We start from the raw sequence: 27006 nt of genomic DNA on the forward strand, positions 1-27006 counted from the left end.
AAAAATACACAGCAGGCTGTAATTCACTGTTTCGGGCTCCGTTTTGCATGCTGGTCGCATCTGTAGCAAGCCCTCGAGCTCCCGCACCTGTAGGGCTACTTGCCCTTTGAATCGGACGAACGTGAAACCTCTCCGAATTCACCTGTACCTGCGGGGGATTAGCCGCTAGCTAATCCAGTACCTGTGCAAGAGGCTCTTGCCTCGACAATCGTGCATGAACCCACATAATTGTACATTGGTCAAATGAAAAGCCCACTAGTGGGGCATAACATACTGCCATAGGGGGGAGAGAGAGCAGTGCGTAGCGTGCAGGGCATCATTCCTGGCACCGCACTGTACATAAGAGGGAAAGGAAGCACTCCATAGCTCTTAACCTGTGACAATTTGCAAAAGGAGGCTCATCCCAGCTTAAAAATCAGCACCCCCTTCTCTTGCATGAGGGAACTGCACAGAAATGTGCCACTTGGCACACTTACAGGTCATTTCCCGTTTCGGGGTTGCCGCCTAAAAATCTCCCGATCGGTTGCCCAGTTGACTTCATTGCAGAGCAATAAAATGTTCCCCTTGTCATTCCGGAGATAATGACGCGAACACATTTTCAGGTCCCAAAATAGCAGTTCCCTAAATTTTAGGAGATGCTGCCATTGTATCTTTCTAGGTCATCCGACCCCCTTTGTACACTGCAGCCACACCCAGAACTGAAATGTAGCCTCTGTAGCAAAGGATTCCACTTTGGCTAGTCAATGACCCCACTTTGGCTAACCATAGTCCTTGTCCAACCTTAGTGCTCTCTTGTCCTCAGGCCTGGACTCCCTCTAAACAGTTCCACACTAGCTATGCAATGCAGGGCAGTTAGATTTCCCGAGGGGTGTTTCCAAAAAGTGAAAATGAATAAATAATAAGAAAGAAATCAACAAAAAGGATAGATAGTAGTCACACGCTAGTGACAGCCGGTACTCCAAACTCTGCACCTTCTCCAGGAAGCATGCCAGAGAATGAGCCCTGACCGCATATTTAAAGGCCCTTGGCTTGAAAAAAAATTATAGCGAAAAGCCTTCAAAACTAAGCTTCTGGTCCAAAAAGCAATGCCAAAAGCTGTCAGTGTAATTTACGAAAATCCGTAGAGCTTGCCACGTCATCAGTCAGTGCAAAACGCGGAATTCCGTAAAGCATGCCATGTCATCATGTGAGTGCAATTTTCGAAAATATGCCACGTCATCAATATTTGTGTGTGCGCGGATCCTGCTTTATTTTGATCCTTTATGTCACTTGGGGCCCCATCGGACGGGGTCCCCATAAGTTGGTAGGACTTCTTCTTCTGTTACTTGTTCTTCTTAAGGTTTAGGCCGCTCGGCCAACATCTGTAAGTTGGCTCCATCCTTTAGGCTTTGACATGTCAGCAGTTTGTTACAGGAGGAAAGCGAGGAGATACTGGTTCCAGAACAGATACTGACACATAAAGATAGAAAGATAAAAGGTAAAGTGATACGGTGGTTCTTGGTTAAATTCAAGAACTATCCCGCATTGGATGCGATGTGGATGGAGGAGGAGGACCTGACAGATACTCCTCAGATTGTGAACCTTTACCTTGAAGCATTCGGTTCAGCATAGTCTACTCCGATAGAACCCTGATTTCAGCATGGGCGAATCTAGTGCAACGGGTATGCACAAGAGGGGAGTCACTTCACTCCTTTGTCGACAGATTGCCTTGATACTTCGATTTGATATAGAGTCACTGATGTCCCTTTGGGTTTCAAGGATACTGTTGAGTTGATACTATTCTACTGTATGACTTTATGAATTGGAATTCCTGATAATGAAAATGATATCGATTGATTTGTACTTGACTTGTTTGAGTGCAGGAATTGATAGATGAAATGACTGCACATTTGGATCTCATAAATCTCTATAGACATGATTGCAATATGGATTTGTTATTTGGGCATCTGTGAGGTCCCGACTAGATCTAGATGTGATTGCTAAATACGTTGCCGATTAATCATGGTCTGAGATTTGGAAAGATTTTGAATGTGATTTGTCATGTGATGTCCTGTGATGTCTTATGATGTGACTGTGATACATGTGCTAGATGTGTTGTTCCTAATGCGTCAGTACTAACAGTCAGTGTCTGCTAAGACAGTTCATGGCCTTTGTCTATTTTGCAGGCGTAATCGAGGGCGATTACAATGCTTTCAAGAGGGGGGTATGTCACAAACTGGTGACATGGCATGCCTGGACACACTCCCGCTGGTTGACTACATCGAAAAATGAGGAGACATGCTGACGTGGTAGTCTCGGAATTTCCGCTGACAGGCCGTACGGAAGACCCCACTTTTTGCACCGTAAAAAGCGCTGACAGCGTACGAAAATTTCAGCTTTTGCGTTGGCTAAACTCTACGCAGGCTGATTTTGAAGCTTTTGGATCAATTGCTTTATTTTAAAAGAGCTTTCGAAGAGAATGCTTTTGGGGCTCTGCTTTTGGGCATCCCTTGTAACTTATAAATAAGTTTGCAGGGCCCTCACTTCTCTGAGCATCTAGGCGTAAAGTCTGAGAGTGAGGACCCTCCCACTCTCTTGTACTTTGAACATAGATTAATACAAAAAGAAATACTGAAAGGGGCGCCAATTTTTGGGGCCAATATCTCTAGGCACGGAACTCTGCCGGGCCGTGTCGAATCAAGTGTCAATTGTGAACTGTTTTGAAGTGAATCTCTGTTGTGTCGCGGTTGAATCTTGACTTGGAGTGTCCAAGTTTGTTACAGATTTCCTTTTCGTTTCTTTCCTTGTGCCTTGAGACGTGTGGTTAGCTTCGCTAGCTTCTCCTATCCATTGGTACGTCATTCTCAATCATTGGAACCCTGAGACGCACTATCATCTGATCCCTTTTCTCCGGAATCCTTTGATGAACTTGCATGGGGTTCTCTTAGTTCGTCGAAACATTCGGATGTGCTACCATTTGATTTTTCCAGAATCCTATGATGAGTTGTCATCCGGTTCCCCCAATTCATTCTCTTCAATCTGGCGGACTCTTGCCTTGTTGACGGGGATACTATCCTGTCTGTAAAATGAGTCAATGAGCCGGCATACATTCCAAATCGTTGCTTAGCATGTCCCATAAGTCTTTGAATGGAGTCAGACTTTTGGTTCAGACCATAGTAAAACCGCTCAATCTGGTCTCTCTCGTAAATAAGTATCCCAAAACCTCTGGTAGTAGTCATCCAATGTATCTTTCTTAGTCATTCTCAATTACCTTAAATGACGCCTTCTGCGTTGAAGAATGCTCTGTGTTGTTGTAGGCAAACTCCACCAAGGGCAAATAGTTTCCCATTGAGTCTTCTTATCCGAAATATAAGACTTCAACAAATCCGAAACCATTGAATTGGCTATCTCAAATTGCCTGTTTGTCTGCGAATGGAACGAGGACGAGAATTGCTACCGTGTGCCAATGTTCTCCCAGATTGCCCTCCAAAACAACTAGTAGACCAGACTCCATCTCTGTCCGAAACAATGGACTCAGGCATCTGTGAGAAAAAGAGTTTTGTCAAATGATCAGGTTTAACTGTCCTCTTTACCGGAATGAAGTGGGTCTGTTTACTGGATGTGTCGATGACTGTCCAAATGCCATCATGCCCAGTTTTTGAGTCTTGGGAAGATAAAAAATAAAACCCATGGCAATGCTTTCCCAGGGACCGGAGGGTATGGGTAAAGGTTGCAAAAGTCTTGGTGCCTTATGCCTATCAAACTTGACCTTTCGACATACTAAACAACTGCAAACAAACTCGTCTACATGCTTTTTGAGCCTCGGCCAACAAAAGTAACGCTCAACATGCTTCAAGATGGTGTCTATGCCCCGATGGCCGAAAAAAGGTGGACAATGGCACTCTGTGAAAACCTTTTCCCTCAAAGGTTGTGTAACACACAACATCATTTTCCGCATCAAATAGATGTCTTGTATGGAATAGCCTCCAACTGTCTCTCCACTCTGTATGCGGTGAAGGATATCTGCAAAATCAGGATCTATGGTGTTTTGATCTACCATATCCTCGAAGCTTCGATGATGTATCACGGAAATAGCTAGAACCAAGGGCTTTTTAGACGACGCATCTACCACTAAATTTTTCTGTCCCTGAACATGGACTAATTGGAAATGAAACTATGACGGGATGTTAGCCCACCTCATCTGCTTTTCCTAAAGCTGCTTCTGCGACAAGAAGTAGCGTAAATTGTGATGGTCTGTAAAGACGGTAAGATCAATTGCAAGTAGAAAGTGTCGTCACTGCGTAGAAGCGTGGGCAACTGCCAACAACTCTTTCTCGTAAATCTGTGCAACCATTTCAGGATGTGAAAACATCTTGCGCTCGTAAGCAATGACTTGGCCTTCTTGCATCAAGAATCCCAGACTGCGGCCACAAGCATCACAATAAACTTCAAATGGCTTTTGCAAGTTTGGCGAGGCCAAAAGTTGTCCCGTCGTCAACTTTTCCTTGAGAGTCTAAAAGGCTGCAACCTCTGACGGTTCCCAAGTCAAAAGGAACCCCTTTCTGAGTCAACACATGCAAAGCAGAAGCTATCTCTACAAATTTTCGAATGAACTGCCGATAATAGGAGCAAAAACCCAAAAAGCTTCAAACTTCATGAACATTTTTCAAATCAGGTCAATGACAAATGGTCTCAACTTTGGCCGGGTCAATCTTTACACCTCCTGCTGCCTCATTCTTGGAGAAGACGATGATGTTGTCAAAGAAAAGACCCACAAACGATCGATACTCTCTGGAAATCCTATTCATCGTGCAGTTGAATGTGGTTGGAGCATTCGTAAGGCCAAATGGCATCACCAAATATTCGTACATGTCGAGTATATCATCGATCCTCGGAATGGGGAATCTGTTCTGGTTCATTATTTCTTCATTTTGGACTCGACTAGGTCGTTAAGATGGCCGGTTTGGTGGTGTACTATCGGGAATGAAATCAATTGTGTGATCTTTAGGAGACGCGAAGGAGACAACTCGCCTGGTAAGCCCTCAGAGAAACAGTCAGCTTGAGCTCGTAGTTAATCTTGTCGTTCTTTTTCGAGGTATGACATATTTGACCTTTAATCATCGCTCAGTTCTTTCAAGAAAATCGGGGTTAAAAAAAAAAAAGAGAAATCTGGGTTTCATCAAGTGGGATGGACTCGCCATTCAGTTTTGCATCAAGTACAATCTCTTTGCCCTCCTTACGTCATCACTTTGTGACATACCTCCCTCTCGAAAGAATTGTAATCGCCCTCAATTACGCCTGCAAAACAGACAAAGGCCATAAACCAGTTCAGTAGACACTAACTGTAAGCACTGACGCACTAGACGACCCAAATCCAACACTTGTACAAAGACGACAGTCGCATCACATCACATTCAGATTGCAGTCAGATCACATCAGATAGAATCTAGGACTGTGATTCTTGGCGTCGTATTTAGCAATCACATCTAGATCCGTAGCGGACCTCACTGATGTCGATTTAACTAATCCCATATCGCGATCACGTGCATAGATTTTGAGACCGAAATGCTACAATCATTTGGTTAATCATTCCACTCAAGTACTGTCGTGTGCGAGTAATCATTTTCGGGGATCCCATATCGAAGTACTTCTCTCATAAAGTCATTCAACAGAATACTGTCAGCACATGAGTATCCCTGAAACCCAAAGGAAAAGGGAAATCAATGACTTTATTTCATTCAAGTAATCTGTGACAAAGGAACAGAGTTGTGCAGTCCCGCCAGCACCAGATTCAACCCGTTGATCAGTGGGAACTCTCGGAATAGCCATAGCTAGACCAAAAGCTTCGAGGTAAAGTTCCAAATCTGAGGAGTATTTGCTAGGTCCTCTTCTCTATCCAATTCGCATTGAATGCCAGATGGTTCTTAACTAAAAACCACCGTTCACTTTACCTTTCTCTTTCCTATCATGGAAAGTCAATATCTATTCGTGAACAAGTATCTTCTCGCTCTTTTTCATTTCAGGTTCATCCGGGAGCTATCATCGCTCCAAAGCCATCATCATCATCTCATTCATAATCGTGTTATATGCTCACAAATAACAAGTTTTTCCATACAACATCGGTTTCATCCAAAAATTTAAATCTTCTTCCGAAAAGTCTTATTTCATAAATTTATACAGTAAAATAATAGTAATTCATCCATAATATTCTATTAAAAATCTATTTTGGAACAAGTATCTCCTTGTCCTGCAGTATTTCCATTCTGTCAGTCATCCTTATTCTTGTGCCTTGTTGGGGCACCGTGCAACAATATGTCCTTGTTCTCCACATTCAAAACACTTTCCTGCTTTGAAATATTCATCTTTCTGGTCTTTTGTCAGTCGAGATCGTGTATCTTTCTGTTCTTCTGTGAGTGTACCTGTCTGTCGTCTGTTTCTGTTCTGACTTGTCGAAGGTTCATTAGGTGGGTAAGTCAAGTTACCCGAATGAATAGTGAATCCCTGCTTAGCATGTCCCATCAATTGTTGAATGGACTTTGACTTCTTCTCAAGACAGTGTTCTCGAATTTCTTTGGGAAGTCCGCAACAAAACCTCTCAATCTGCTCCTTAAAAGTGATCTTCTTGAAAGAAGAGGTCGGAAGGAAAGTATCCCAAAAATTTTCACCAATAATTATCCAAAGTGTCACCCTTGATCATCCGAAGGTGGTTCCAATCGGTTCTCACATCTCTTTCATACTCTTGAGTGAACCATGAAGAAAATAAAGAGTTTCTTGAATTTCAGCCATTTTGTCGGTGCTTCTTTTTGTAACAAAAGGGTGGACCACCATGTCCGTGCATTGCCCTTCAAAAAGGATGTTGCTCGTTTGATCTTGGAGTGCTTGGTATAGTGGCCTCTAGAAAATGCTATATCAAAGTGTTGGATAAAGGCTAAAGCCTTAGGAGCATCTCGAAACCTTGAAAAGGTTTCAAACTTTATTGCTTGTCCACGCTCTTTGAATTCCTTGGTCTTCTTGTCCGTGTCGTCGAGAAAATCATACTGATTGACTCTGTAAAAGTGCTTCCTTTTTGAATAAAACATATAATCCACTCGTCGTTTCTTGCCTTTTTTGTCCTCATCTCTCGAGTCAGAAAAGGATGAACTATCCGAGGTGTCAGAAGAAGATGAGGACAGATTGGACAATGCTTCGAACACGCTTTTTTTGTTTCCTTCTTTCTCAAAAGAGGATTATCGGCCCAAATAACCAGGGAAGTCAATTCCTTGGATACGTTTCTTCAATTGCTTCTCCTTTGACTTAAATAGTTGGTTGACTTGTTTTTCGACAATGTCCTCGTTCATCTTCAGTAAACATCCTTGGGACGGGAGGTTTCTTGATTGCCGATTTTATTGGTGACTCAATGGCTTTTTGCCAATGAGTATCACTTCATCCATCGGGTGCCGAGTCAAAATTTTGACATGCTGTGGATCCTTGGCAAATTGAAGCATCTGCTTTGCGCACTCGTCAACCTACTGTTGACGTTGCATCTCCATGAGTTGATACTACGAAGGCCGAGGTGGCCCGTACTCGTTCTCTGCTAATCCACTTGAATTTTCCGTACTGCCTCCCGTTTCCGAGGTGGCAAGGGAAGTCGTCTTGTCTGAATCCATGTGTGTCGCGAGAAGAAGGATCGGATTTCCCGATAGAAGAGAAATCGACTGTGCTTTGACACTAGAGTACCCGACTTGGGCACCCCTCTTGTTCTTCACCAGATACTGGCTCACCAGGAAAGGAAAGGGAAAGGTAAAGTGAACCGTGGTTCTTAGTCAATAACTATCCGGCATTGGATATGAAGTGGATGGAGGAGGAGGACCTAGCAGATATTCCTCAAATACTGGAACTTTACCTTGATGCATTCGGTCTAGCTTCATCTATTCTGAGAGATCCCGCGGATCGGCAAGGTTGAATCTAGTGCAGACGAGACTGTACACGTTGCTAGCAATCATGGTCCTAGATCTTGATGGATTTTTATGTGATATGATTGGAATGTGATGTGAATGTTCAGTGACTGTCGTCTTTGTGCAAGTGTTGGATTTGTGTCGTCTAGTGCATCGGTACTTAGAGTCAATGTCTACTAAACTAGTCTCTGGCTTTTGTCTTTTTGCAAGCGTAATTGAGGGCAATTACAATTTCTTCAAGAGGGGGGTATGTCACAAAATGGTGACGTGGCATGTCCACCTAGAAACTGGCAGACTTACAAGATTATAAGTTGTTCCAACTTATAGGGTACGCATCCAATGGGGCCCTTGGGACACATATATAATTTTTATATATTAAGAAAAAAGATCACGAAGATGCTGACATGGTAAGTGTTGTACGGACAGCCCGCGAATTGCCCTGACTGCAGGCGTGGCAGTGTACGGATTTCCCTGGCTTGAGATGCTCTTGAACCTGAAGTTTTTCATTTAACTACTTTTGGGGCTCTACTTTTGGGCATCCCTTGTATTGTTTATAAGAGCCCTTGGGGCCTCACTCTGTAGAGCATCTGGACGCAGAGTCTGAGAGCAAAGGTCCCTCGATACTTGTACTTTGCAATGATTAATAATAAAGCAAGGGGCCCACACAAGCGATTGTTTGATTCTTTTTTATTCTGCATCTTTAAGTGGCCCTTTAATTTTTTTTAATAAGCCAAGGACCTTTTTAAAGTTAAGGTCTGAACCTCCAAATTTTAAAAAAAGTCACAAAGTTTGCAAAAAACTTATACTCATTAGCTCCCTGCTTCTCTACCGACGCTCCTCTCTCCCATCTACTCGCGCTCCCGCTGTCACAAACTATTGACGTACAAAGTCACTGAAGAGCAGAGCCAACCTTCAGATCATGGTCGAGGGGTCTAAACCCTAAGAACAAGCAACAACAGAAGAAGTCCTACCAACTTATGGGACCCCGTCCAATGGGGCCCAAGTGACATACAGAAATTAAAATAAAGCTGTACCCTCACACACACACACACACACACACACACAAAAGACAATGTAGAAACTGATGACGTGGAAGCTATACGAGCAGCCCAAAAATTGCGCTGACATGCTGACGTGGCAACCTGTACGGATTTCCACGATTTGCGTTGCTGACGTGGCAATTGTACAGATTTTCGTAAATCACACTGACAGCTTTTGGGCATTGCTTTTGGACTAGATGCTTTTGAATTTGAAGGCTTTTCATATAAATTGCTTTTGGGCCTAGGGCCTTTAAATATCAGGCCATGGGCTCGGGCATGCTTATGGACAAAGGTGCAGAGAATGGAGTACCGGCTTGTACTTTGATGATGCAATATAAAGAAATACTGAAAGGGACGCCAAGGTTTGGGGCCAATACTCTTTGGGGTAGAATTCCGCCACTCCCTGTCACGTGTCGTTTCTCTCTCTCAATTCACTTGTTATTGAAGTGCTAAAAGTATGTTCAGTCTGTTCTTTTCTATTGGCACGTGGTACTTGTTCACCTCCAAATGCACACGTCAATGCGGAGAATTTCCCACAGTTCAATTTTTCACGACCAAAAAGCACGAAAAAGGCCCGTTTCATGTGAAACTTCCAGTTTTCTATTGAATTTCGCCATGGATTCCTCCAGTTCGGATGCATAACATGAAGATGCACTAGGTAACATTCAAATTACTTTCACGCATGCTCTGTACACATGGATCACGGGTACTTTTCAGAGCCTCGACCACCGTATATCCGCTCTGGAAAACACAAGTGTTCAGACGAACATTTGCTTGTTCTCTCTTGAAGGGGTCGTGCAAGGGTTTAATGCCCGATTGCTGCCCTTGAAAATGCGACTCAGTCGACGACTGTGTTTATTTACGAGACGATACGCATCTCCAACAATTGTGGACACAGATTGCTGCTTTTGAGCGCTCGCAGGGTGGTCCTACTGCGACGATTTCCTACAAGACTATCAATTTCTCAGGAGAAGAGAAAGAGTGTACGGAATTGGTTGTAGATAATTGGCTTCATCAATGGACAATGTACTTTGATCTCCATGGGGAGCATGATGAACGGAGGAATCAAACAATTGCTCTCTATTTGCGCAGTAAGGCGCATACCTGGTGGCGTGACATGACAGAGAAGCCTACGACGTGGGTTGATTTCTATGTGAAATTCAAGAAAGATTTCGCATAAATGGACCCTTTGAAAGCTAATACAAAGTTCCAGAATCTTTCGATAAAAACTCTTTCTCTTGATAAGTATACAACAGCTTTCAAAGAAGCGTTCACCTTCTCCAAGGTGGATACCACGCATGTTGTGCGCATGTATCTGTTAGGTCTGCATGAGGTCTATAGTTGGGCCTTGATCAAAGATATAGCCCCGACTGACGTCGAGAACGCCGTGGCAAAGGCCAGAACATTCCATTTGACAAATTGAGCGAACTATGAGAAGAAAAGAAGTTCAGATCAACAATCCGGCGAGGGCACTTCAAGGAAGCAACCCCAATTCCAGCAAAGGTCCAAATTGCCGTCAAGACCTTCTCAAGAGAAGAAGAAAGCCAGGAATGTTGTTATTGCTGATGTGGTGAAAAAGGGGGCTTGCTTTGGGTGTGGCAGACGAACCATCAAATTAAAGACTGCCCCAAGAAGTCCAAGAAACTGTAAGGACGCCCTTCGATTCAAATTCACGAGATCTCAGGTAACTGTTATTCAAGTTGAAATCCTTCACTTACTTCAATTACCAAGAGTTATACTCGTATACTAGTAGGTTTCCAATTGTAATCGCTCGAATCTTCGCAAATGCCATCTTTACACAATCTTCCCAGATGTCATCTGCAATCCAGAGTAAAACTTTTACTCATGATGGGTTTGATCTGTACACGTGATGATGGGTGACCTACAGCACTCTTTGCTATCCATCACACCAACACTATCTACCGGCTGCATCGTGCAATATAAAAAAATAACTTTACGATGACATGCAACGTATGCGCAGGAGCTGGGTGTAGGTGTCTACGGGCGCACCAGGCCCTTCGCCCTCCAGGCTGCTAGCGATGAACGTTGTTCCTCAATGTTGCAGTTTTGTTTTTTTTTCCATTGAACGTAGGCCATCCTTTGCCTTCCCTTAATTTTCGCTTTCCAATGAGCATTTTCCTAGATACTACCCTTCCATGATTTTTTGAAAATCGTGGGGACATACTTCTCCGTTTTCTTCGAAAGATCAATGGTCATGTTGTGACCATACTTCTTGATAATGGAAGCTCACACAATTTTGCAAATGCAAAATTGATACAAAAATTGCACATGCAACCCAGGGACAGTGACCATGAGTACCACGTGAAGATGGCTCGTTGGCGAGGATACGGACGAATGGAATCAGATGGTTCCTGACTTGAAGCCATTGCTAGTTGGTTACAAAGAGAACCTCAATTTCCACATCATGCACCTAAAAAGAGCAAATGTTATTTTAGGAATTCCATGGTTTTATGATAAACAAGATACATTGTATATAGACTATGTACATACTCTCTTGTTATTGTTAAACAAGACATGTCTCATGTATCTGTTTCGCTTTGTAATCAGATTTCTATAAATAATGGTTTTGCAATACCAATTGTTATTGCTTTGGAAATGTTTAAGGATACAAAGTCTTTTGATTCGACTTTTATCAGTGTACACCACCTGCATGGTTTGATTAATTAGTGCTTGGTACCTTTGTCATTGAATTATGTAAAAATGTTTCATGTTCTTTTGTCGAGCTTTGGGATTCTGAGAATCCACCCTTATTCGAGAAATTATGACAAGTTATTTTTCCTGATGATCTACCTCCTAGCTTGCCCCCTTTGAGAGGAGTAGATCATGCCATTGAATTGGTGGCTGGTAGTCAGCCTTTTTCGAAAGAACCCTATCGATTTAGTAAAGTCGAGGAGGACGAGATTCGACAGATGCCAATCACATCTAGGTCCAATAGGGACCTCATCGATGTCTGATTGACTAACCCCTATTGCAACCATGTCTATTCAAGATCAATCAGACCAAAATGCTGCAGTCATTTCGGCTATCAGTTCCTGCACTCAAAATAAGTCAAGAACAAATCAGTATCATTATCAGGAATTCCATTTCATAAAGTCATCCAACACAATACTGTCAGCTCTCACTATCCCCTGAAGCTCAAAGAGACATCACTGACTTTAGTATCAAAATCGAGGCATCTGTTGACAAAGGAGCGGAGTAACTCCCCTCTTGTGCATCCCACTGCACCAGATCTTCGGCCAAGCTGAGTTTCTGGGTTCCGTTTGGAGTAGACTATGCCAAACCAAAACATCAAGGTAAAGTTTCACAATCCGAGGAGTATCTGCTAGGTCCTCCTCCTCCATCCACTTCGCATCAAATGCAGGAAAGTTCTCGAACTAAACCAAGAACCGCCTTCGGACTTTATCTTTCTTCGTATCGTTATGTGCCAAAATCTGTTCAGGAACAAGGATCTCCTCGTTTTCTTCCACTTCGGGTTGCTCATCAAGCTCCCCATCATCAGGCACATCACCCTTAACAGGGTTCAAGAGACTCACATGCAATGCATTATGAATCCTCCAAGTATCTGGCAGTTTCAATCGGAAGGAGACATCATTTATCTTGTCGGTGATCTGGAAAGGTCCGTAGTATCGCATACTAAGCTTTGGAAAAAGCCTCTCCTTTCCCTTTTTCTTTCGTAGGCGTGCCTTCTCAAAAGTAAGAGCACCCAATCATCCTCCTTCAATTTCAAGTCGCGACGATGGCGATCCGCTGTCTTTTTCTATCGTTCTTGAGACTCCTGCAAAGTCTCGCGAACCTCGGCAAAAGCCGTATCCAAATCTCGCGAATATTCATCCGCTTCAAATATCTAATCTTTCGAGCTCAGGAAGGATGGAACCTTCGCAGCACTTTCAACAATCTCACATGGCGTCTTCCCCGTCGAAGAGTGTATCATGTTATTGTAGGCAAATTCCACCAAAGATAAGTTCTTTTCCCATTGAGTCTTCTCATCCGAGATACAAGACTTCAATAAATCTAAAATCACTGAATTGGCAATCTCAAATTGCCCGTCAGTCTACAAGTGGAACGATGACGAGAATTGCAACTGCATGCCAATGTTCTCCCAATTTGCCTTCCAAAACAAACTCATAAATCTGGGGTCTCTGTCGGAGACAATCGTCTCAGACGTGCCATGTAATCGGAAAATCATCGTGATCATTCTGTGCTCTTGGGAGATCAAAAATGAAATCCATTGCAATACTTTCCCAGGGGTGGGTGGGTATGGGTAAAGGCTGTAACAATCCCTGTGCCTTATGCCAGTCAAACTTGACCTTCTGGCATACCAAGCAACTGCGCACAAACTCTTGCACATCCTTTTTGAGTCTCGGCCCAAAGAAGTATCTCTCTACCCCCTTCATGGTGGTAGCAATGTCGCGGTGACCCGTAAAAGGTGGACAGTGGCATTCGGTCATAACCTTATCCCTCAACGGCTGTGTAACGCACAACATAGTCTTTTTCATCAAGTAGCCTTCCCGAAGGGAGTATCCAACTATTGTCTCCCCATCCCGTATCCGTGTGAAAATATCTGCAAAATCTGTATCTGTGGCATACTGATCGACCATATCCTCAAAGCTCCTATGATGTATCGCGGAAACAGCCAGAACCAACGGTTTCCGAGACAAAGCATCTGCCACCACATTCTTTTGTCCCTGCACATGGACAATCTGGAAGTGGAACTGTGACAAGATGTTCGCCCACCGCATCTACTTTTCCGAAAGCTGCTTCTGTGTGACAAGAAGTAGCGCAAACTCTGAAGGTCTGTAAAGACAGTAAAATCCGCTCCGAGTAGGTAATGCCGCCACTGAGTAAGAGCATGGATAACCGCCAAAAGCTCTTTCTCATAGATCTGTGTTGTCATCTCCGGCCTAGAGAACAAACGGCTCTCGTAAGCTATAACATGGCCTTCTTGCATCAAGACCGCACCCAAACTACGACCACAAGCATCACAATATACTTCAAATGACTTCTGCAAGTCCGACAAAGTCAAAATAGGTCCCGTAGTCAATTTCTCTTTCAATGTCCGAAAGACAGTCACCTCTGTGGGTCCCCATGAAAAAGGTACTCCTTTCTGTGTCAAGGTATACAAAGGGGAAGCAACCTCTGCAAACTTTCGTATGAACCGCCTGTAGTACGAACACAGTCCCAAGAAGCTTCTAACTTCATGGACATTCCTCAAATCGGGCCAATCACGGATAGTCTCTATCTTGGCCGGGTCCATTTGCACTCCTGCTGTTGCTGATACAATGTTTCCCAAAAAGTGTATCTCTCGTAGGAAAAATTCACTTTTCTTTGCATTAATCACTAATGTGTGATCTCGTAATGCCTGAAAGACTTGAAGCAGATGATCTCTGTGTTCTGCCTCATTCTTGGAGAAAACAATGATGTCGTCAAAGAAAGTGCCAACAAATAGCCTGTACTCTCGAAAAATCCTGTCCATCATCCGGTTAAATGTCGCAGGAGCATTGGTTAAGCCAAAAGGCATCACCAAAAACTCAAATAACCCAAAAGTCGTCCGAAAAGCTGTCTTGTAGACATCTCCTCGCGCAATCCTGATCTGATGATATCCACTCTTCAAGTCAATCCTGCTAAAGCACGAGGATCCCTGTAACCTATCAAGTATATCATCGATCCAGGAATCGGAAATCTGTTCTTGATGGTGATTTTGTTGAGAGCGCTATAATCGATGCACATTCTCCAAGATCCGTCTTTCTTCAAAACCAACAACACTGGAGAGCAATACGGTGAAGTACTAGGCTGGACAAGACCCTTTTCCAAGAGGTCTTTCACTGGGTTCATAATCTTTTCATTCTGTACTCGGCTCACACGATAAGGTGGCCGATTCGGTGACGTGCTTCCAGGTATCAGATCAATGGTTTGATCTTCAGGCCCTCTGAAAAGCAATCGGCATGAGTGTGGAGAAAAATCTTGGCGTTCTTTTGATCAGGTCAAAACATATTCAACCTTTATCCAACGTTCAGTTCTCTCCCAAAAGAATGAGTAAGAAACTGAAGTTCATCAAGTACAATCTCTAAGCCCTTCATTTAGCAAAGTCGCTTTCTCGGCCCGGTAGTCAACCACGGCGTAGTTCTTGTGGTACCAAGGGATCCTGAGTAGAACATCACTCGCGTGCCCTGAACACTACTGTCATTGCAAACAATTTTTGTCAATGCTCGGTGTAATGGCAACATCCCATCCGGGTGCCAGTCGAACTGCCTCTGCCTGTGGCGTCAGTCTGTCATGCGTAATTCCAAATCGAGCTGCTAATTCCAAGTGAAAAGAAGTTGGCCTTGGCTCCTTCAAAAGAGCTTCTTGATCCTTCACTTTGCCCCAAAAGCGGCAAAGTTTGTACTTTCATTCATTAGATTCGGTGCAGGTCTGACGCCATGTGGTACCAGTTATGTTTTTCTATCTACCTTTTCTGCCACATTCCTGAGCTGCTCTCGAACTCTCAGACCTGTCGTCGTCTTTATCATTCTGTTCTTTCTGTGCCTTATTAGGGCACTTCGCGGAGATATGTCCATGTTCCCCGCATCCAAAGCACTTCCCCTCTCTGATGAAGCGAGCTCTCTCCTCAGGAGTAAGCTTGGGTCATGCATCATTTTTCTCTGGGTTGCTCTTTTTCTTTCTACTTTCATTCCCAGAAGTCTGTTCGGCTCGTTGTGTCATGGCGGTAGGTCAGACTGCCAGAGTGAATGGCAAAGCCCCGCTTCGCATGACTCATCAACTCCTGAATAGAAGCTGACTTCTGTTCCAAGCAGTGATCTCGGATCTCTGTAGGTAGACCCAAGGTAAACCGCTCAATCTGTTCTCTGAACGAGATCTTGAATGAAGAGGCGGGTAGAAAAGAGCTCTAGAATCTTTCACAATAAGCATTGATTGTATCTTTCTTGGTCATCCGAAGATGGTTCCAAGCAACTCGTACATCTCGTTCATATTCTTGCGTCAACCAAGAAGAAATAAAAAGCTGCTTAAATTTCAACCATTTAATTGGCGCACTCTTGTTAAAAGAAGCGTGGACCACCAAGTACGAGCATTCCCCTTAAGGTAAGAGGTAGCTCTCCGAATCTTGGAGTGCTCTGAATAGCGTCCTCCCGCAAAAGCGATGTCAAACTGTTGTATAAAAGACAAAGCCTTCGAAGCATCTGAGTATCCTGAAAAGTATCAAACTTGATCGAGTGGCCACCTTCCTTAAACTCTCGGACTTTCTTGCTTTTATCTTCGAGAAAGTCATACTGGTTGGCTTTGTAAAAATTCTTCTTGTTCGCATGAAACTTTCCGTCATCGGAATCTCAGCTGTCTGTAAACAAGTCCTCAGTAGAACTGTCAATCTCTGGGCGAGATGTAGCCTTCTTTGCCTTTTTCTTGCCCTCTCCGAAGCTTTGTTTCTTGCTTCGCTTTTTACCTTTCCTATCTTCTTCGCTCGAATCCGAGGAGCTAGAAGAACTATCAGAAGAAGAAGAAGAACTGGGTACTCCTTCAAATTGAACACGCTTCTTTTGTTTCTTTGCCTTGTCAAAAGTCGACTGACGACCCAAATAACCTGGAAAGTCAGTGCTTTTCTTCTGCTTTTTGCCGTGCTTTTTGGCTTTCTTTTGCACGTCAAAAAGCTGAGCAATCCGTGCATCAACCACGTTCTCCAGTTCCTTCTCCGTATATTTTCTTGGAGGCAGAAGGTTTCTTGAGAGCGGGTTTTGGGAGTGGTGTTGTGGTTCTCTGCCACTCCATCTGTACCTCTTCCAAAGAGGTCTGGTTCATATATTTTTCCATCTTCGGGTCCTTGGCAAAATTGAGCATCATCTTTGTTGCATCGTCGATCAACTGGCAACGCTCCATCTCTCGCCACTCCGCCTAAGTAGGCCAAGGCGGCCATACTCTGCCAGAATCTTCGTTGTGATCCTGCCCGCATCTCCAGATGCAGAGGGAGTCGATTAATCATTGCTTGAAGCCATAGGTGCCGCGGAAAAAAAAAATCGAGGATCGGATTTCCCGTAGAAGAGAAATCGGCCGTGCTCTGATACCACTGTAACAGACTTTGGACACTCCAAGTCAAAAATCAATCGCAACAGCACCAAATAACCACTTCAAAACAATTCACAGATCACAATAGATTTGCACTGGCCCGGCAGAGTTCCGTGCCTAGGGATATTGTCCCCAAAGACTGGCACCCCTTTCGGTATTTCTTTTTATATTAATCAGTTCAAAGTACAAGAGAGTGGCTAGGGTTTCACTCTCAGACTCTGCGTCCAGATGCTCTGAGAAGTGAGGCCCTCACCACTAATTTAAAGGTTACAAGGGATGCCCAAAAGCAGAACCCCAAGAGCTTTTAAAAATAAAAAGCATCAGTTCTCTCTCTCTCTCTCTCTCTCTCAGAGTCTCTTTTTTTTTTTTTTAAAGCAAGTTCTCTCTCTTTCTCATGGCGTAGAGAAAAAGCAAGATTAATGTCACTCGTCATTATTATATATAAATTTTTATTAAAAAAAAAATCAACCTCCGCGATTTTCGAAAATTAGGGTTTTTGGCAAAAATTAGAATTTGCTGGAATTTTAGGGTTTCTGTTGTCCGCCACATCATCACTTTGTGACACCTTCTCTAGAGGTCGGTTCTCGAAAGACTCCAAGGTGCGAAGGACGGCATCTTACTTGGAAGGAAATGCACAGACATGGTGGTCTACTCTGTTGTTACGCACGGAAGCACCTTCGACGTGGGTATTTTCACGTCAACTTGGATATCATACGAATATGAAAGAGATGTCATCACGACTTGGCATCTTTTGACCATGACTAAGAAAGATACATTGGATGACTACTACAAGAGGTTTTAAGATACTTATTTGCCAGTGTCTTCGTTTCGGAAATTACTTCGAGGGACAAGACTGAGCGGTTTTGTTGTGGTTTGCCAAAAGACATTCAAGAGTATTGTCTAGTACAGAAGTCTAACTCTATCTAGAGACTATGGAACATGCTAAGCAAGGATTTGGAATATACCTAGATTAAACCATAAGCCCAGATTCACCCTTGAAGGAAAGTGCAAGGTATAGACTTATGGTAGTCACCCACAAGACAATATAACCACCAGCTCCATCATGCATAGTATTGACTAAATACCACAACATCCCCATTAACAACGTCAGTAGATTTGGACATGCTAAGCAAGGATTTAGAATGCATGCCGGCTCATTGACTTATCCTACCGATAGGATAATATCCACCTCACCAAGGCAAGAGAATGAATCAGGGGAACCGGATGACTACTCATCACAGGATTCCAGAGCAATAAGAGAATCAGATGGTAGCGCGTCCAAGGGTTCCAACGAACTAAGGGAACCATATGCAAGTTCACCAAAGGGTTCCGGAGAACAATAGGGATCAGATGATAGTGCATTTTCGCGTTCTAACGATTGAGACTTACATGCCAGAGGACAGGGGAGGCTAGCGAGGCTACCCACAAAGTCCCAGGGCACAAGGAAAGAAAGGAAAGGGAATTAGCTGGTAGATCAAAAAATTCGACAAATCCGAATTGAGGTGTCAAGGACAGGGAGGCCAGCAGGGCTACCAATAGGTCACAAAGCACAAGAAAAGAACAGAAAGGTAACCTATTTGGTCAAGGGTACTTTTTGGCCCTCGATGCGAATTGGATGGAGGAGAAGAAACTCGCAAATTCTCTTCAGAGAGAGCTGTACCTTGAAGCTTTTGGGCTATTAGCAATGTCTATGCCAAAAGTTATCGATGAATCAACAAGTTGAATCCGGTGCGGTGCGAACTGCACAAGAGAGGAGCCACTCCACTCCTTTGTCACAGATTGCCTGTATAAAGTCATTAATATCTCTTGGAGATTTTAGGGTACTAACAGGTTGACAATATTTTGCGGAATGACTTTATGAATTGTGTGCGCTAAATTGAAAACTTCCTTGATTGAATTGAAAACATGTAATCTTTCATGTACGTATTTGAGAGACATGTAGAGAAAGATGAATTGTCTATAGCATTTTGTCTGATGAATAAGTTGAACTTATTGCATCTAGACATCTGTTAGAGATCGGCAAGATTTGGATGTGATGGCTAAGTGAATGAAATCTGGATGTGAACTGAATGAAATTCTAGTGGATTAAGATGTCTAGATGCGATGACTAGATACTGTTGTGAGTGCATCAAGAGTTCCGGAAGGATGAAATGGCTACATAGTAATCTAGGTGCATCAATAGTACCGGACGGAATAGATTGAATGAAAGAAAACAGTGTCAGCGTGAATGTCACAAGGACAGGCACCACATGCCAACAAAAAAGAACAGACTGAACAACTTTAAGCACTTCAAATAACACCTGAATTGAAAGAGATGCACGACACATAAGACGGGGAGTGGCAGAGTTTCACCCAAGAGAGCACTAGCCCCAACCCTGGCGCCCCTTTCGGTATTTCTTTATTATTGCTGATTCGCAACGTACAACAGTCGGAGAGCACCTCCTCTGCAATCTGCGTTGAAGAGTGTCATAGAGGGCCCCCAAGGCTCATATTTGAAGGCCCAAAGCCTAAAAGCATCAAATATGTAAAGCCGACCCCCAAAAAGCACTTTCCTAAGAATTTGGGATTTTCTTAAATATCCGTCATGAATTCCAGGATGTCCGTACAGGTGCCACATCATCCTGATTTGAGGTTATAAACTTGTCTAACTTCGTTTCGGCCACTTTCAGGCGCTTTAAACAAGCTTTCTTTGACTTTTAGGATTTTTAGGCCCCTCGGCCGTCGATCTGTGAGTTGATCAGGGATTCCTTCTGTTTCTTCTTCTTCTTCTAGGTTTTAGGTCCCTCGGCCGGGATATATTCCATTGGTCGGAACTTGGTGGAAACTCTTCTTTAAAAATAGGCCACTCGGCAAGACTTTATAAGTTGGTAAAGCATCTTTTGCTGCTTCTGCTTCTTCTGTTGCTGCTTCTTAGGGTTTAGGCCCCTCGACCGAGATTTGCAAGTTGGCTTTGTTCTTCAGTGGCTTGACAGTCTACAGTTTGTGACAGTGAACTAAGTGTGTGATTTTGTGAACTACATGCTCTGTGGATGTATTGTCTTGTGGGGATGGTCATGGGCATGGTTTGCTTGGTTGAAATGTGAAATGAAAGGATATGAATCTGATATTAACAAGATTTAGTAGATTAAGAGATCCATGAAAAGATCAGCATGGTCTGGACATTATTGCTAAATGATTTACAATGATCAGGATTTGTATCTCAGACCCTTTACAAAAATGTGATGTGATCAGTGATTAATGTCTTTGTAGAAGTGCTGGATCGGTCCGGTGCATGAGTACATAGAATCAGTGTCTACAAAACAAAGTCTCTCCTCAAGCTGTTTTTGCAAGCTTAATCGAGGGCGATTACAATTCTTTCAAGAGAGGGGAATGTCATAAAGTGATGACATGGCATGGTTGAGTGGACAAGAGAAACCCAACCAACCAACTTAAAGAACTTCTGAGCATCGACCGAGGGGTCTAACCCTCAAAATCCCGAAGCTTGAACTTTGAGGATGACTTCCATAAAACACGTTGACATGCTGACGTGGCAAGCAATGCGGATGACGATGTGGCAGTATCGTACGGATTTTCTGTGTTTTGCACACGTAGCAGGCTATACGAATTTTCGCAAATTGCGCTGGTTGATTTTAGCGCTAGCTTTTGGGAGCATATGCTTATGGGGATTAGCACTTTTGGGAAGTGTTTTTGGGGGCTCTGCTCTTAGGCATCCCATGTAAGTTTAAAAGAGCCCTTGGGCCTCACTCTGCAGAGCATCTAGACGCAAAGTCTAAGAGTGAAGGACCCTCGAGAGTTGTACTGTTGCGAGTATGATAATAAAGAAATACCGAAAAGGGCGCCAATCTTTGAGGCCAGTGCTTCTGCGCGTGGAACTCCACCATGTCATGTCGAATCTCTCTCTCTCTCTCTCTCTCTCTCTCTCTCTCTCTCTCTCTCTCTCTCTCTCTCTCTCTCTTAAAGTTCAATAATTTTGCAGTTTCTATTCGTGTGTTGCTCTTGATTTCTCGCTTGAAGTGTCCAAGCCTCTAACAACAAGCTGCACAAGAGGGGAGTTACTCCACTCCTCTGCCACAGGTTATCTTGAGGAGAATGAAGTCACCAATTTCGTTAGAAATTTCAGGGATATTGTCAGGCTGACAGTATTTTGTTGAATGACTTTACATTTGAAATGAAGTTCCTAAAATGAATATGTTGCATGTGCTCTCTTATGTGTGTATTCTTTGAGTTCGTGTTGGAAAGATGAAATGATTGTAACATTTTATATTAGTCACCTAAGGGGTGATGTGATTATGAGTAACGAGATTTAGTAGATCAGACATGCATGAAAAGATCAACACGGTCTAGATGTGATTGCTAAATAAGTTACAACAATCATGATTTTCATCTAAGATTTCGACGAAAATAATGATGTGAATGTACAATGACTGTCAGCTAAGTGTTAGATATGTGTGGTATAGTATGTCGGTAGTTAGAATCGATGTCTATTGAAGTAGTCTTTTGTCCTATGTCTGTTTTGCAAGCGTAATCAAGGGCAATTACAATTCTTTCAGTGGGGTGTAAGTGGGGCGTATGTCACAAACTGATGACATGTCATCGCCAAACTGGCAGTACCTAGCCAAGGGGCCTAAACCCTAACGAAAGAAGCACAAGAAGTTCGACCAACTTGCAAATTCTAGCCGAGTGGCCCAAAGAGGGTTGGGTTTTTTAACCTAGTTGATTGCAATTAACGAAGCATGACCATTGGCTATATAAGATGGTAACTAACCCTGCCAACTTATCAAACCTTGGTTAAGGGAACCTAAACACTTAAACCCAAAATTCTGTAGAGATGTTGACGTGGTAGATCGTAAGGATTTTCGCATTTTACGACAGCCTACTGACGTGGCACAACGTACGGAATTTGCGTTCTACAAGGCAGCTCTCTGAGCACTAGCTTTTGGAGCAGACGCGTTTGGGAGCCAATGCTTTTCATGTAACTGCTTTTATATAGGCCAAGGGCCTTTATATGTGTGTCAGAGCCTCTTCTCTTGGCAGATTAGCTTGGTAGCACTACGAGAGAAGACCCTCGGACATTGTACTCTCGCAAACTAATAATAAAGAAATACCAAAAGGGGCGCCTGTCTTTAGGGACAGCGCATCTTGGCTCGAAACTTTGTCATGCCGTGTCGACTCTCTTCTCTCTCTCCCTCTATTCGAGTATATTCAGTTGTTTGCAATTTTTCTCACTCGTGTTGCAGTAGATCTTTGAATTGGTCACGTCTTTTTTTTCCCCAAAGAAAAAGATCCTTCCATTAGTTAAGAAAACTATCCACTGGGCTAAAATATGCCCCCGGTAGAGAGGGTTGCATCAAACATGTGGAGATACTCTCCCAATGAAAAGATTTGCAATTTTTCTCATGCGTGTTGCAGTAGATCTTTGAATTGGTGTCACGTCTTTTTTTTTCCCCAAGAAAAAGATCCTTCCATTAGTTAAGAAAACTATCCAATGGGCTAAAATATGGCCCCGCTAGAGAGGGTTGCATCAAACATGTGGAGAGACTCTCCCAATGAAAAGATAAGATATATACAATGATGGCTAAATCAGAAAATGGGAGGAGGAAAAAACCACACTGGTGGACAATACTGCCATCTAGGCGCACCATGGATCATGGTAAAGAAGGGGTCAGAGATACCTTAGAGTCTCTCAAACTAGGCCCTAAGTATGTGGATCAGCTCCAACCGAATGCCGCAGACAGTCTCTGCCGATGGGACGGATCGAGCTTCGAAGATGCGGAAAACTATCCAATGGGCTAAAATATGGCCCCGCTAGAGAGGGTTGCATCAAACATGTGGAGAGACTCTCCCAATGAAAAGATAAGATATATACAATGATGGCTAAATCAGAAAATGGGAGGAGGAAAAAACCACACTGGTGGACAATACTGCCATCTAGGCGCACCATGGATCATGGTAAAGAAGGGGTCAGAGATACCTTAGAGTCTCTCAAACTAGGCCCTAAGTATGTGGATCAGCTCCAACCGAATGCCGCAGACAGTCTCTGCCAATGGGACGGATCGAGCTTCGAAGATGCGGAAGTACCGGGCTCACCAAATGAACCACAGTGTCACACTCCAAATGAGCTCCCAACACCACTCTCTATCTATGCAACACTCCTAAGAGACTAACTCACTGGCTGGCTGGAGTGTGAGCCATACCTCCTGTATCACAATCATCCTGCTGACTGAAGCCATCTTGAAACGAAGTGCTGGGCCCATGAGTGTGGACCAAACTGCTCGGCCCGTGAGTGGGCCCGAGTCTAATACAGGCTGAGCTTCTCAGAAGTGATTAACCAAGGTTGTTCCCTTTGTAGGTCTTGGGAAATCTATATACATTGAAGTCAGGGGAAGCAAACAAAAATTGTCAATTTTGATGTGAATGAGAAGCTGATTGTCATGAGACAGAAAAAATCACAGAAATGTACATCAATGAGGATTTCGCCACTATAACTGAATATCACAGCAGAAGAACTTCCGAGAATCTAGAAAGAATGGAAAGTGGGCAGCTTGCAAAGGAGGAAAGGTTATCATACAGGATTTCAAGAATACACTACCAGCCCTAGAAAACACCCATCGATCTATCTCACTACATCCCATGCACATGGTGACTACTCATCGTAATGACAAGCTCTTCAGAGTCCTAGAGCTTTGGAAGCTTTGTTTTCTCTCCTTTTCTTCTTTCTTTCAAGTCTTTATGACAAAATACCCTGAATTGTAAGTGACAATGTACCTGACCTGTCAAGGTCGATTTTGGCCTCCAAAGGCAATGAAGTCTTTTCGTCTCTCTCTTATCACATCAACATCATTGCTAACTAGACTCAATGCACTAGTTAATCATCAAATACTTGCAAGGGCTCGACTCTACCATGTTCTTTTCGCTTAAGGAGATTTTGCAGATTAAAACTTGAAAAATATAAACATAACTTACCAGACAAGGTGCCGCAATGATAGCAGTGGTATTGAAAAGCAAGGGAGACATCTAAAAACCCCTAATCGATCTGCAACATCAAGATGTGTCGAAAAACTACAAAGTCGTGGACATGCGTTTCCGTCTGCTGTGTGTGTGTGTGTGTGTGTAGAGAGAGAGAGAGAGAGAGAGAGAGAGAGAGAGAGAGAGAGAGAGAGACTTACAGGCTGGTGATATCGGTAGAGATTTCGTGCCAGAAAATATCGACGAAGGTGTTGATGTTCGTGAGGGCATGGAGCTTCAGAGCGGGATGCGGCTCGTGTAGCATAGCGATCAGGCCGCTGGCGCTAGACACGAGCGCGGTCGCCATGGCTCTCTGTGTTTGCTAATGTGTTGGCAACCCCGCGCGTGCCGTGAAGTAAATGTTGCTTCCTATTGCCCGCACTTGCACGCAAGAAAGAAAATTGATGTACCCTATAAAGGAAAACTGAGAGGAATGAATTCTCGAGTGTTTTCTCATAATGAACCTAATATATTGGATGTACGTAAGGATGTTTGTAGCTTTTGTGTGCTCTTGTTGCCCATCAAAAGAAAACTACTAGGAATGAGGTGTATGCCATTCGCGTGACTCGAGTGTTTTCTCACAATGAACCTAACAGGATGGACGTATCTAAGGATGTTTGTACCTTTTGTGAGCTCTTGTTGCCCATCAAAGGAAAGTTGTTGACTCCAGTGTTTTCTCACAATGAACCTAATAGAATGAACGTATGTAAGGATGTTTGTAGCTTTTGTGTGGTCTTGTTGCCCATCAAAGAATGTGATCCATTGTTTAGCATGCACCAAATGTATAGAGAGGGTTGGAAGTCGCCTAGTTTGATACTTCCAAATTCCAATACATCAACATGTTTAATATCTATTGTGTGTTACTCCATTTATATGTTTTCAAAACTTGTGATAAACATCTTGAGGCATGTCTAAATGGAGCATTGGCAAAATATCTAGCTTTGAAAGGGGTCTTATTAAAATATAGAAAAATTTTATATTGTCTTTCTCTCAACTTCTTTTTAAGTTTCTTGTGCTTATGTTGAACACAATCAACCAAAACTTTGGACACAAAAAATTTCATGGTTTGCCAACTAAGCTTTTGCTCATCTTGTGTTATTTAAGCATTGAAGGGAGGATAAGTTAGAGGTATCAATAGGGTTATACAATCTTCTCCCACTTGAATAAATTTTCTATGTGAAATCTCTCTGATATGTAACATTCACATTCTATGAAAGAGAGGCCAAGGTAGATAACATTTCTTGCCTACTATACAAAATTATTTCTATTGGAATGCCATTGGTTGTCCTTGCTCAATATTGTGATTTTTTGTCTATGAAGTCTTTGAGATGCAAATAATAATATTTTAAGAGAAAGACAAAAACATTCTTTATCAAATGAGAAACAACTCACAACTCCACCACCTCATTGATGTTTCAATACATTGAGGTAGCTCAAGGAAGCTTTTAAAACATTGAGGTAGCTCAAGGAAGCTTTGGTCAACGCGATAAACGTTAACAACGCATGGCACAAAGATTTAGACTGTCGAGAGGAGGAATAAAGGAGGCATAGACATGGAAACTATGGGATACATGAAAAATGAAGTGAGAGTGCCCAAAAACACATTCAAATTACTTGCTTCACTCTGCCCTTCCTACATTATGCCTGTGAATTGAAAAGCTTATACAAACAACGTGCGCTTCTCTCGGACAATATATGGCTCTTTTATCAATTCATATATTACTTGAATGGGATAGTTGAGCTGCCTCTATAACTTAAGAACAAAGAAAGAAAAACAAAGTATTCATGGTAGAGCATTGAGAGAGAAAATCGACAGACTTGTGTATTGCAAATAACCGTAAAAATACAAAATACACACATATACTAGTAGAGCCTATCAATCTCGTAGCCAAACCTTGCATATAACTTATGGCATATCTTTTGGTTTATTTGAAGTCCCAACCAAAAAGAATGGTGGCTATTTATACAGATCGTTCAAATTTTTTAATAAATCCTCTTCCACACCTATTGACAGTCCATTGAGTCCACATTTGTCCTTTTGTATTTCGCAAATTGCTGATAAAATCTTTCGAGTTTCAACTTTAGTGTCACCAACTTGGTATGGTTGATCAAATGAGTTCTTCAAATATAAAACTATAGTTGAAAGAGATATCAACGCTGGAAAACTTCATGAATGAAGCTTCAATATGATAGTCTAGTAGCACTAGTATTATTGTCTAGACACATTAGTGTAATCAGTAAAACCTTTAGCATTTAAGATTAAGACTTTCAATGATATATGTATGTTCAATTTTGAACTCTCTAGTTCAACAATCTAAACGCCTCAAATTATTTATTAGAATCTCACTTCGTTGTCTAGGATGGTCAGATTATTGAGCTCCTCTTTCAATGACTAAAACTGTTAGGGTAAGCCCAACTTGTGGCACCATATAGAAAAGCCCTCTAGCCACCTAGGAAAGATAAATGATGACATGGTCAAATAGCACGAGGATGCAACCTCACTAGCCAATGATTGTAAAGCACTAAGCCTATATTAGAGCCTATTCTCTAATCAATTAATTGCTCTTTGAGCATTATCATTGTGTATATACTGTGTATGTGTGTGCCCTTGCTCTTGGCATAACCTAACCCTAATATCCATCTCTCTAACCCTAATCCTAACACCATGGTTAAGCTAAGGGTTCATCCACCATGGTCTAATGCTAAGCCATTGGTGATTAGGGAGCACGCTTCCACATCTAACCCAGCAGGTGGTATCAGAGCTTTTCTAAGTGATTAGCATCTCCTAATTGCCACCAAGATCCTCATTTCTTCTTGCCCTGATCACTATAGTTATTGATTAAGTTTGGGTACACTCTTGGCAATACCAATGAGCCACTATCCTTCTTGATCAACGACGTCTTGATTAATGGCACTCAATAATTGTGGGTGTGTATGCAATTTTTCAATTAGCTTACTTTTATTTGCATTTC

At 42.7% G+C, this 27006-nt stretch overlaps 1 protein-coding gene across 1 annotated transcript in view; it reads right to left on the minus strand.

Annotated features, from left to right (window-relative positions):
- LOC147441375 (26S proteasome non-ATPase regulatory subunit 1 homolog A-like) overlaps positions 1-24427 on the minus strand; it is a 44589-nt gene extending 20162 nt beyond the window's left edge. The window contains exon 1 of the mRNA XM_086483026.1: positions 24196-24427. Coding sequence (XP_086339152.1) covers positions 24196-24341 — 146 coding nt within the window. The 5' untranslated portion in view covers positions 24342-24427. The remainder of the gene's footprint in view (positions 1-24195) is intronic.
- Between the last annotated feature and the right edge of the window lie 2579 nt (positions 24428-27006).

The sequence above is a fragment of the Adiantum capillus-veneris genome, chromosome 15 (assembly GCF_014529385.1).
Source record: "Adiantum capillus-veneris isolate H3 chromosome 15, ASM1452938v2, whole genome shotgun sequence".
Classification (NCBI taxonomy): Eukaryota; Viridiplantae; Streptophyta; class Polypodiopsida; order Polypodiales; family Pteridaceae; genus Adiantum; species Adiantum capillus-veneris.